We start from the raw sequence: 13,434 nt of genomic DNA on the forward strand, positions 1-13,434 counted from the left end.
CCCAGAGATTCGGAAACTCTTAAGTCGTGGTGTTGAGTTTGAACGAAAATCGTAGAAACTCCAAAAGTTATAATACTTTTTATTTTATACAGGTATATTGTTCGATGTGAAAAATGAAATTATTTATATATCATGATTATAATTAGTAGATCATGTACTTTTGACAAAATTTTTGGTGTAAAAATTTCAAGGAACATTGCCTAATATGGCGTTGTGACGCTGTTTCCGTTCAAAGGTAAGAAGACTTTCCAGGAATTCGAGAGGACAGATAGTGGCAATACTTTGCAGGATTGTGTTGGATGTGTAAAATATTTGTAAATGTTAGTTAAGAACTCTCTGACATCGTTAAGGAATTGTGTGTAGACCGGGTTAAAAGTAAGTTATAACTGTCACAGCCTTCAGTTTGACCATGAAATTGTACATTTAATACATATTGCAATACGAAGTTATTTTAGAAGGTCTAACCTCATCTTTCGTAATTTGTAGCGCAGGGTTAGGTTAGGATTGGGTTGACATGAAATGTATTATTAGTTACACGTTTTGTATTTATGTATGATAAGACGTATTGCTTGTTCTTTTTCAGATGTCATTCAGAGTGGTGCGAAGCAGTAAGTTCAGACATGTATATGGTTCTGCATTGAAGCGTGAACAGTGTTATGACAACATAAGGGTTTCAAAGTCATCATGGGATTCAACATTCTGTGCAGTGAATCCCAAGTTCCTTGCCATCATTGTTGAGTCTGCAGGTGGTGGAGCATTTATTGTACTACCTTTGAGTAAGGTAGATATTAATTAAATTTAATGTTAAGTATATGGTTGTACCTTGACCAACAACTTCCCAACTTACAGTTCCATTAAACTAACACCCATTAAATTTATGCTCTGAATATTTAATGTGTTACTCGAGACACATTTCACACCTTGGGTAGATTTGTCAGAAAGCCAAGGATCCCAGTGACCACTTCTCCAATGTCATCTGGCAGGCTGTGTGTTTTCCACAATCTCACATAACCAAGGCTCCCCTGTCTATATTTGATATGTTGGAGATCTCTGGTTATTGAAAAGCATAATTTAATTTGTTTATGAGTTTGTAAATGCTCTAATGTTGTTAATTAACTTTAAAAAATCCATTTTGTTAAGATCTGATCGCTTGAATCCTAACTCTTAATGATCTGTTGTAAGATATTAGCTCATTTTTAATAGTTTAAATATTTAATACTGTGTTATTTGATGCTCCTTTATTGATTTGATAATGAACACAATAGAATTATAATAAGTGTAAAGATGTTTTAAAATTTTTCTGAGCCTTGAAGTCTAGGAATGTAACTGTGCATTCCACATTTTAATGAATTTTATTTATGACCTTTTTTGGAAACTCATTCAGTTGTAAGTCCAAGGTACAGCTGTACTATATGAGAGGAAGTAGTCATTACAGAGCGGATGTAGGCCACCACACTTCCCTCGAGTATAGCCAGATAACTTCCTTTAGTATTATGGTAGTAGTAATTGAGATAAGATATTTCCTGCCTTCATGATAACTGTTTCCATGAAGCCTTAGTTTGCTAGACTGCTGTCATTGACACTCAAGAGTACTTATAATGTTGAAATTATTTAGGGTAATGTGTTCACTTGCCAAAGTCTATGCTTTGATAAACTACCTCATATTTTTGTTGTATGCTGTATTCAGTAGATCCATTGTTTATTTTCATTGTTTTCTTCCTGTCTTGTAAGCCCCATGTAAAATAACTGAAATTATGATAAGAGAATAAAGTTCTCAATAAATTGGTAATACTGTTTAAAAAAAATAAAAAGAATAAATAAATAGTATTTGACAGATGTCAAAAATGAACTGTCACATGGTACATCAAATGGTGTAACTTGTTCTTTTGTTTGGTATAGAAGATTTGTTTTTAAAATGAGCTTTGCATTCCTAATATTTAAATACATTTAATAAAGTGTGTGTATGTGACAGTATATATTGCAGTCAGAAAATTTTTCATGTAAGTTTATTGGTTCCATCATCTCAAGGTTGGTCTGAGCTATTTTTAGATTTGTCCTCAAAATACCCACGCACTAACTGAATGAATTGCTTCTCCTTACTGCTGCTTTCTCATGAAAAGAACCAGTACAGCACAGCTATTTTTAAAACTGTGAGATCATGGTGACCATTGACATTGTTAGTTTGGTATATATTTGTTTCTTAAGTTACAGGCTGCACTATCCATTTATCCTAACAGATAAGGTATTCATTAAAACAGTTGATATGATTGTTATAAAAACACCTTTAAATTTGCAATTTTAATTAGATTTGTTAATGTGATATATGCAAATTAAATATCCCATTTAGAATTAGTAGGCAGTATTGGGCTGATGGTGTATTCAGGATATTGGTTTCAGCAGCAGATAAAACAACCCTCCTATAGCTATAGCCTTCCTTAGAAGATTCTGCCAGATTTATCTATTCTATCATGATTTAGACCATCAGGTTTTCACTTATTTGGATTTTGCAACTGTAATTCTTTTATAGAATAAGGTGCTCAGCCTTGTATCCAACCCCCAGCCTGGAGGACCAGGTCTTTGTATTTATGTCCTCCAGTGACAGTGGCCCAGTTATACCCTCAAGCACTAGGTTCCATTTTCATTGCCTTCTACAACTTGCAGGGCTGTGGTGGAGGTATTCTAATGGCAGTATCACTTTCATTTAACTAGGACCTTGCAGTATTGAGAATTTATTATATATATTCACTGGTGTCACAATATAAAATTTGTGTTAGACGTTACTTGACTTCCTGAGGAACCAGAATAATAAAGTTTGCATAGTGATAGGCTACAGGCTAGACAGCTGGGGTTTGATAGCTGTCAGGGGCAAGAGGTTTCTGTCTTATCTACAGTGACCAGACTGGCTTTGGGGTCCACCTTGCCTTTATCTAGTGGGTACCAGGGGCTGTTTCCCTGGGCATAAATCAGTTGAGGTATGAAGCTTACCACTCACTTCCATCTAGTGCTGAGGTCAGAAATGGTTTATCTGTATGTCTATTCCCCCATACATTTTCATGTTGTGGTGATTAATTAATTAAACATAGGGATAGCTTTACCTTTACTTCCTGTGGGGCACTGATGCATTAAATTGGTCTGGCTGGCAGTTATGTAAACATTGTAATATTAGGGTCAGATGGTAAATATAAAACAAAGAAACATTTTTCTGTTCAGCATTGCTCTTAGTAAATTTTGTCAGTCCCATTAATAGAAGGAGCAAATTTTGCAGGAACTATCAAGCCTGTGCTTGTGGAGGTACCTTTATTCTTATTGCTATTATTGCTTTGTCTCCATAGGTAGGACGAATTGCTGCAGACCACCCTCTGGTTGGTGGGCACAAAGGTCCTGTACTGGATATAGCTTGGTGCCCACATAATGACAATGTTATAGCTAGTGGGTCTGAGGACTGTGTTGTGAAAATTTGGCAGATTCCTGACAGTGGTATCAGCAGGTTTGTTTCTATGAATATAGTGTGAGTTTTCATCGTGATGCCTTAGAGTAGGATGACTGGATATCTTTGAACTTCTAGGACAGTGGAATCCACTTCTCACGATGCTGTAATGCTAGATTGTTTGACCAATCATCATTATGTTATAATTTTGAGGCCAGAGACCAGTTAATGTAAAACTGTATGTGTATGTCCAATTTTCAAGCATTAGTTAAATTGATTCATTTATAACATTGCTGTTGTTTACTGATTCCAAATAAACCAATGCTATATTTGTCTAAAACATCTTTGAGACTGCATCATCATCAGATAATGACATAGATTGTTATGTCACTATTATAGTATTACTAGATTCTGTTTTCAGCCTGCAGTGAAAAACAACATTGCCATACTGGAGATTTTGTGGAACACGCAGGACTTCCCATCCATAAAGTTGCCTTTTCAAGGTATGATGTACCCTGAAAGATGGTTTAGACAGACAGTATTAGAAAGAGAAAATTGTGCTTGTTCTGGGATCTGAAATGTCAGTCACCCAGCATGTTGCCAGTTAGTGTACTGGCTGCTGTATAAATAATACAGCAGACATGCCAAAGAAGATGTAGGCTTTGTTATGGTAGAATGGTTACTACCACATATTTTGTAGGTACTTGCTTCTAACCCTGACCAAAATTGGCCACCATGAGTACATATTGACTGACTTAGAGCATATGTTCCAGTTACTTTTAGTGTTTCACCACAGCTGGTCTCATGATAAAGCAAAGAAGCAAGCCAGTATTTATTTACCATCTGTTAATATTAGTTGTGACTTAGTATGATGCATGTCATTTAAAATTGTGATCTGTGTATACGCAGTATACTCTGAATTATCTGAGGGAGCAGAAAGACATTGACAGTTTAAAGAAGAAGAAATTATCTTGTTTTCATATCACAGACTGCACATGTTAATGTTTATGACAGCACAACAGATATGAGAAATATTAATCATACTATGTAATATTATGCTCATCATTTAGCAGTTAGAAAAAACATAGCAGCTCAGGAATGTTGTGTGGGAAATATTTGGTCCTGATCTCCCAGTACAGATAAATACCTAAAATGATAGAAATTCAGATTGGGAAGATTGTAACTTCACTTACATGTATGTGTGTCTGTGACATTGTTTGGTTTTGTAAGCATTTTTGTCCCGAGTCTAGAGTTCGAACCCAGGTATATTCATATGTGTGTTTCTCCACAGGGTCCCATATTATCTTACAGTAAGAAGTAGTCATGGCCTATTTTAAAGTGGTGAATTGTGATTTTAAGTAGATAGTATAGGATAGGATTTCTTGCAGCTGAGGATATGATAGGTACCCAATAAAAATTGTTTCATATTAGCATCTTGTTTAATTTTATCTTATAAAGCTTGCAGTCTGTTACTGATTATTGCTGAGTAGACATACAAATTTGGGTATTTTAGATTAAGTTGTTAACTGTGAATTTATCAATATTTGTTATCTCAGCAGTAATTCACAGTTGACCTTTATCATATCATACCTTTTCTTGTTTCTGCTGCTGATATACTCATCAGACTTGGAATGCAGGACATGCACCATTATGACACTACAGATGTCATATCACTTGATAATATATAAGACTGAAAATCATGAAGACAGGAAAAAACCTCATATAGTCAGAAGGATTTACTAAGCGGTACTGGTCAGGTGTGCTGCCCAACTCCATGCAGGATCTTCAGACACTGTCCAGTTTATTTATAATGAAACTGTAAATGAATTCTTTTCTGATGGTTTTCAGTCATGTACAGTTTATGTAATACATACAGAAAAGTAGTTTTCCTGTGATCTTCCTATTACAGATCCAATAGAGAACACTATAAAATGTTAGGAAATTTAATTGAAAAGTTTGTGACAATGGTACATATGTACAAATATTTTGTTTCTGGACATTATCCATCATCCTGTCTTTATCTAAAAACACCATCCTGTTTATTTTTCAAAACACAATGTTTGGGAGACTGGATTCTGTCTCTGTTTTCAGGTAAGAACTACTCAATATTAGAGTCAATTTTACCGACCACAAAACATATTTTTATTATTATTACGCTACATGTTTCGACCTCAAGAGGTCATCCCTAGGTGTACGAACACAGCTGTATAATTACACGCAATCACATTCGTCTTCTCACTTATTTGATCCTGTATCTTATTCAGGCTCACGCTCAATAATATATCAAGATCTCTCTTAAAACACAAGTTTAAATTGTTCTAAAAGTCAAAAGTTAAAATATAAATTTAAAATTGTTTAAAAAATTTAAAGTTTGTGAATTGAATTTCAATTCAGGTCACTTGTTATTCTTTCATTTTCACTTGTACTCAGTCACTTCCTACTTACGTTCATCACTGCGTCAAGTTAACTTTAACTAGTTTAATTATATTATTGATTAAATGTTCATGAATTAAGTTCAATTTTATTATAGATTGCACTTTTTCACTTTTGGAGGTCTTGCTGTTCTACTGCATCTTCTGAAGTTGTGGATCTGTTATGGTCCATGTCATGATATATATAATATAATTAAACTAGTTAAAGTGAACTTGACGTAGTGATGAACGTAAATAGGAAGTGACTGAATACAAGTGAAAGTGAAAGCATAACAAGTGACCTGAATTGAAATTCGATTCACAAACTTTAAATTTTTTAAACAATTTTAAATTTAAATTTTAACTTTTGACTTTTAGAACAATTTTAACTTGTGTTTTATGAGAGAGCTTGATATATTATTGAGCGTGAGCCTGAATAAGATACAGGATCGAATAAGTGAGAAGACGAATGTGATTGCGTGTAATTATACAGCTGTGTTCGTACACCTGAGGATGACCTCTTGAGGTCGAAACATGTAGTGTAATAATAATAAAAATATGTTGTGTGGTCGGTAAAATTGACTCTAATATTGATTAAATACACAACAGGATGCAAGAAACAATTAAAGAACTACTCAGTTGGGTCCAATTGATAGAGCTAGTCCCTATCTCTGAAGATAGAATCCAGACTCAGAAACGTGTTTAGAAAATTAAACAGGATGGTGTTGTCAGATAAAGACAGGACGGTGGATAATGTCCGGAAACATAATATTTGTAAAGGTAAAAGGTAAAGCTGTCCCAGAAACAGGCTGTGAAGGCCCATAGGGTTGTGAGATGTCAAGGCTCCCACATTTTCATAGACAGTCGGCCAACATATGGCAATAAGGTTGTCAGCCTTACACACTGGCTGCCCTTTACCCCCCAGTAAGATTACTGGTACTCATTTCTATTAGAGGCTGAGTCAAACCCAGGGCCATATTGCGGCTGGAAGGATTAGATAAATCGAAAAAATCCAGTGACTTCTTTGGGGCTCAAACTTGCGATCTTCTGGCTTGTAGCATAATGTCTCAACCAACTATGCTACTGTTTGCCCCCAAAATTGTGATTTACCACCTTTTGCAACTGTTATCCTGTTTTCAACCAAAGGAATTACAACACTTAAAGTGAACAAAATAATGATGGAAAGACCAAGAACATCTTAGGATTTATAGGAACTGGACTTAACACAGTGATGAAGGTCATGAAATAGTGATCTAGATTGTGGTATTCTGATGCTGATGACAGCAGGTTCTTCCAAAACTTTGGTAACCACCAGCTAGACTGTACATTATCATAATCCAGAAGAACAACCATAATCTAAATCTTTACTGATGTGAAATCCTTAAATCCCATTTAAATTGTAATGGTTATGTGATTGTGATGAAGTGCATTTGTTGGGAGGTACAAATTTGACCCTATAGTTTATCTGGCTGAACTTCATTGAAGCATCAGAAATATGTATGTCAGTGCATTTTTATGGTACTGTGCTGTTATATGTTTCATGTGAAACAGATGTATTAAAATATGCATGCATGTAAACATACTATCTTCTTCATTTAACTAAGACATTATATTCATTGTCACAGCAGGTGTTGCATGAATTTTTTGTCTTTCTTTCTTTCTTTTGGGAAGGGGGCAAATTGCTGGCTCTAGCAGCCACAATATAAAAATTAAATTAATTTTTTTGTGCATCACATGATTGAAATTCCATTGTCTGTGAAGTTGTCACTAAGACTCTAAATAAAGCAAAATACCCTGTGCAAAGAATTATCATTAATTGCTAGTAATAATTGTGATTACATATACACGTATGTAATGAAATCATGAGAATTTTCTAATAATGAGAATAACTGCCATGAAGATGCATATTTGTACATAGCTGTAAAAATAATAGTTATACTCACATGATTATTCTATAATTGCAGGACTTTGACAGAACCTGTAGTAGATCTGGTGTATCACCAGAGGCGTGTAGGCCTGGTTCTATGGCATCCTACAGCACAAAATGTGCTTCTCACAGCTGGTGAGTGCTTTTCATGATTTGCATCTATTTCATATGGCAGTGATACGAATCACACTTTATGTTATACACTGAGAATACCCTACCAAAGTTCAAATAAATAAATAAATTAATATATGTTATCTTTTTGGATATGGCAGCATGTTGTCTTTTAGTATGGTATCAATATTTTGAAAGAATATACTGCTTTCATCTTTTGTTCTAGAGATGAAGGTAGTATGTTCCTCCAAAACATTGATATCCATTGAGCAGACCACATGGTGTCATGACTCCAACTCCTATTAATATACAGGTTCAGTTGAAAAAAATAAAAATTAATTTCATAATTAGAAGTGTTTTGAGTTGTCCCTATGTAATTTAACTTTATAGCAGATGGCAGTATTTAGTATTTTGGTTATGTTATTTTATATTCGATTCTAGGTTCTGACAATCAGGTGGTAGTGTGGAATGTTGGAATAGGGGAAGTTCTAGTACACATTGACTGCCATCCAGATATTGTGTATAGTGCTTCATGGAATTGGGATGGTTCTCAGCTTCTCACCACTTGCAAAGATAAGAAGATGCGGCTGATTGATCCACGCACAGGCACTGTTCAAGAGGCAAGTACTGTTTGCTTCACATTGTTTTGCATTGTTTCACATCGATTCATCAAACTAGTCTTTTAATTTCTTCAAATATAAAACACTCAGATTTAAGATGCATCCAGTTTTTTGATTGTGGGTTTTTGGAAAAAAATTAGAAAGTGCACAGTCCTCAAATTTAAGATGCACCTAAATTTTTCAACGGGGAAAAAATGCGCGTTTTATATTTAAACTTGTGGACCACAGAAGAAATTAAGAAATTAAAAAAAAAAAAACTTGAAAGTCGAACCAGATATTAAATTTATTCAGCATTACCATGCCAGTTGGAAGGACCACAATGAAAGAATGGATTCTAACACGATCCCAAACAAACTTTTGCACTAAGACCACATGGAAAAAGATGCCTAGGAAGACCATTAAAAAGATGGAATGAACTGTAACAGGCCACCTAGCCTACTGCTTCATGCATAAGATGAATATGAATATGAATATGATGATGATGATGATGGATGATATTTGAAGTAATATGGTGTGTGTGTGTGTGTATATATATATGTAAAGAACATTGCATGGTAGTAGTCTGCAAGAGAACTATACCGACTAAGCAACTGCCACATGTCGGTGAAGTTAGTGCGAACTTTAGCGGTTATACGAGGCTTGTCCACAAAGTAAGTTTCCCTGGGGCCGTTTACAGAAACAAAACACAATTTCATGGAAATATTTATTGCAACAGATACAGCAAGTGTTCAGCTATTTTTCAACATAATCGCCACCGGAATTGAGACATTTGTCATACCGTGGGACCACCTTTTGAATACCTGTGTCATAGAAGTCTGCCGCCTGGGATTGGAACCACTGTGTGACAACCATCTCCGCCTCTCTGTCATTCTCAAAATGCTGATGCTCACCGGACAGGAATTTCTTGAGGTCTTGCAAAAGATGGAAATCGCTGGAAGCGAGGTCCGGGCTGTAGGGTGGATGATTAAACACTTCCCAGCTGAACTCCTCAGGAGACTTGCTGTCCGTCGAGCTGTGTGCGGCCTAGCGTTATCATGCAGGAAGACAATACCAGCACTAAGCATCCCGTGCATTCCGCATTCCGTGCCGACGTCTGCTTTAATTTCGTCTTACAGGGAGATCCACTGTGACGCCAATGCATTGACCGCTGCTTGGTTTCTGGGGTAATGTGTGCAATCCACGTTTCATCACCTGTGATGATCCGGTCCAGAAACTCGTCGCCGTCATCATGGTACTGCTGCAGNACAGGGAGATCCAATGTGACGCCAATGCATTGACTGCTGCTTGGTTTCTGGGGTAGTGTGTGCAATCCACGTTTCATCATCTGTGATGATCCGGTCCAGAAACTCGTCGCCATCATCATGGTGGCGCTGCAGAAAGGTCAATGCTGACTCCATGCGCTTTGTTTTGTGTTCTCATGTCAGTTGCTTCGGCACCCACCTGGCGCACAATTTCCTGAACAACAGATGCTCCGTGACAATTTCGTGCAACAAGGAGCGGGAAATCTGCGGGACATGACTGCTGAGTTCCGCAATTGTGACGTGATGATTCTCCATAATGCGTTCCCGCACAAGCTGCACCAAGTCATCTGTAATGATGGATGGCCGCCCACTGAGCTTCTCATCATACACACTTTGTTGACCTGCTGAAAATTGTCTGCACCAGCGACGCACCATCTGCTTGCTCATGATGTTAGGCCCATAGACCCAGCACAGCCGACGATGAATTTCGATTGGCGCTATGCTCTGTTCATTGAAAAACTTTATCACCGACCGCACTTCACAGTCGGTGGGAGTTTGAATAAGAGCCTCCATCTTCAACAGCTGCAATGATGCTACTGTAGGAAAGCGGGAAATTCCGTTTGTGCATGTGCCATGCTACGTCATTGCTCTATCATGTACGCGCAGTCGCTTCGCGCAATATAAGGTTTGCTAGCTGTGGGATGAGTGGGAAACTTACTTTGTGGACATGCTACGTATATCTCTTGTAATATGCTAGCCATATTTTAAAGTTTTGTAGCATGGGAATCACTTCACAGGATTGAAACTTACAGTGATGGATGCAAGAAAACTAATTAAAGTTTGTTGTTTATTATATGGGAGCTAACATTAGTTAACAAGGAAACTTGGGTGGGAAGTCTCTTCCCTTCTGCAAGCTTTACAGAATTATTTTACATGAGATTTGTTCCATATTTGAGCAGCAAACTTGCTGCATGTTTACAATGTTAATATGTATCCTATTACAGGTGTAAAGTAGCAATTTGTGTGTTGATCCGAGCAGAATGTATAGGATTGACTTCACCTTGTATTCCACAATGTATTTTTTCTGTGGTCCATATGGATGCAATGTGCATGAGATACACATGAACCAAATACACCTTTTAGTTCATCAACAGTTATTAAAAGTACAGGAATCGCAAATTAAGTGATGGGCATTTTCTGGACTACCTGGATTTTACAGGGAAAATTTAAGAAAACAGACCTACTATACCTCCAGACACACTTATTTTAGGCAGCGTTTTCCAGGGAAAAACAGTGCATCTTATACTCTAGAAAATACTAATTTTATGAAATATACAACATCCCTGTCTTTATTTTTGAATTCATTATACAGTTTGCCATGAATTTACAATCCTGTCTGATGTATATGTGTGTGTGGCTTGCCATGGAGAGCTGTGTAGCAGGTCACATTAGTATTGAGATTTGAATCTGGCATCATGCTGAATGAAGTCAAAGTAGTTCATATCATACTGGTCATAGTAAACCATTATTATTGCTTTTCTCATAGAATCTGGTGGTAGAGTCCCAGAATGGTTGCATTAGTATAGCTGTTATGTCCTTCATTATCATGTCATAATTCTCCTGAGAAGACCATTTGGTTCCATCCTGTATAATTAAGGATGTCCTGCTGATGTTTATGCATTTGTTATAGAAAACAACCACTCATTATATATTGTTTCATTTTGTCATTGAAAATAAAGATCACCTATTCTGCCTCATCTGTAGGAAGCCGTGTGCCATGAGGGATCAAAAGCAACGAGAGCAATCTTCCTTAAAAGTGGTCTCATCTTTACGACGGGTTTTAGCAAAATGTCTGAAAGGCAGTATTCCCTCCGAGCACCAGAACACCTTTCAGAACCTATTGTTATGGTGGAGCTGGATACAAGCAATGGAGTTATGTTTCCACTGTATGATCCTGACACAAATCTTGTCTACCTCTGTGGTAAAGTAAGTTGATACATTTAAGTTTAAATGTATAAACATGTTTTCATTGAATAGCAGAGCTGCAATAAAGCAGTTTTCATTTTTTTTATTTGGGAGACTTGAAAGAAGTTTTATAATTTATTGTGAATCACATGTGAGCACTCTGCTGTTGAACTCAGTCTAAGAATCATATTTAGATTTTAGAATCTATCATTCTAATTGTAAGGTGTATTATTGTCATTTTTGCACCTATATTAAGTTGTTGGAAACAATACTTCTACATACTGTTTTGTGGTCATGAGGGAAAGATTAAAAATGCTTAAAAATAAAATTGTTGCAACAATGCCCTTGTATATGCATATGCTACATTTACTCATAATTCTCACACATATTTTCTGTATTTTGGTGATTGAAAAGTGGGATGTGTGATTTATGTGAAGAAAAATTTTTAAGCCTTCATTGACAGCATGCACTACCAGTTGCGAAGAATAATACCCACTATTTTCATAACGGTTATTTTATGGATTATCATCTTTGGAACTGCTCTCTGGTGCTGATTCACTATCTCTTTCCACATTCACATTCTTGTCTTCAACCCACAACATGTCACCTGTGCCTCCATCAAGAGTGTTCCTAATCCCACTTTTTAAAACGCTCTTCATAATTATTTTTCTTGACATCATGTTGTTATTTTTGTTACTTCCTGCTTGGATTGAATGATAAGTAATCAGTGTTCAAGCTAACCCTGATTTATCAAGACTGACTTTTGATACACAAGGGCGTTTTATATATATTCAGACATATAACTATGGTAACACATAACAATAGAGAGATTCTGTTTTTACACACACAACAGTAGAGAAATTAGGAACAGCGCATGTAGCACAGTCTGTTATTAAAATTGTTTACTACAATGTTGCCAACTCTAGCATTATATTTTAACATTAGAGACTTGCCAACATAACACTCCCCCTTAAACAATTTTTGGGAGTTTAAAAAATACTTATTCATTAATCAGTATATCAACAGAAATTATTATTATTTAGAACATCATTTGGAAACATTATTCTTAGCACAATCCAAGTGAATTAATAAAATCAGTGTTTCCCTACATTTAAACCTTTCGTACAACCATCAGCAACTAATTGATTTCCAGGAATGTAATGTACTGACAATTCCTTTGACTCAACCCTCTCTCCTACAAAATGAACTCGTGTCAATATGTTTTGTTCGGTCATTATTGGCAGGATTTTTCACTATGGTTAAAACACCACGATTATCACAAAAAACAGGAATAGTGATTTCCTTGTTACATATTTCAAACCATAATTTTCTCAAGAAAATGGCTTCTTTTGCGGTCTCTGATAACACAATATATTCTGCTTCTGTGGTTGACAAAGCTACAGTCCTTTGTTTTTTACATTGCCAACTGATAGCTGCTCCTGGTAATTTGAACACAGATCCACTAAAGGATCTACGATCTAAATTTCCACCCCAGTCTGCATTGGAAAAACCTTCCAATTGATCATTATTCTGAGAATATACAATACCTACATCCTTTGTAGAATTTAGGTATTTTAGAACTCTTTTTAACAAAACCCAGTGCTCTCTTTTGAAACAAGCGTTAACTCTTTGACTGGCGCGAAGGGTATTTAAATCCCACCCCTGTCCTGGCAGGCCCTTTAAACCTTATGTCGCTAAAATGCATTTAGTTACTTTTTCCTAAACAACTTCA

General features: G+C 36.2%; 1 protein-coding gene across 2 annotated transcripts in view; it reads left to right on the plus strand.

Annotated features, from left to right (window-relative positions):
- The first annotated feature begins 62 nt into the window (after positions 1-62).
- LOC111870451 (coronin-6) overlaps positions 63-13,434 on the plus strand; it is a 40,976-nt gene continuing 27,604 nt past the window's right edge. The window contains exons 1-6 of one of the 2 annotated variants that reach the window (XM_033753851.1): positions 63-235; positions 584-781; positions 3,333-3,487; positions 7,803-7,900; positions 8,318-8,496; positions 11,502-11,723. In XM_033753851.1, coding sequence (XP_033609742.1) covers positions 584-781; positions 3,333-3,487; positions 7,803-7,900; positions 8,318-8,496; positions 11,502-11,723 — 852 coding nt within the window. In that variant the 5' untranslated portion in view covers positions 63-235. The other variant, XM_023862756.2, reaches the window with a different exon arrangement.

This window comes from Cryptotermes secundus, unplaced genomic scaffold (assembly GCF_002891405.2).
Source record: "Cryptotermes secundus unplaced genomic scaffold, Csec_1.0 scaffold1924, whole genome shotgun sequence".
Taxonomy (NCBI): domain Eukaryota; kingdom Metazoa; phylum Arthropoda; class Insecta; order Blattodea; family Kalotermitidae; genus Cryptotermes; species Cryptotermes secundus.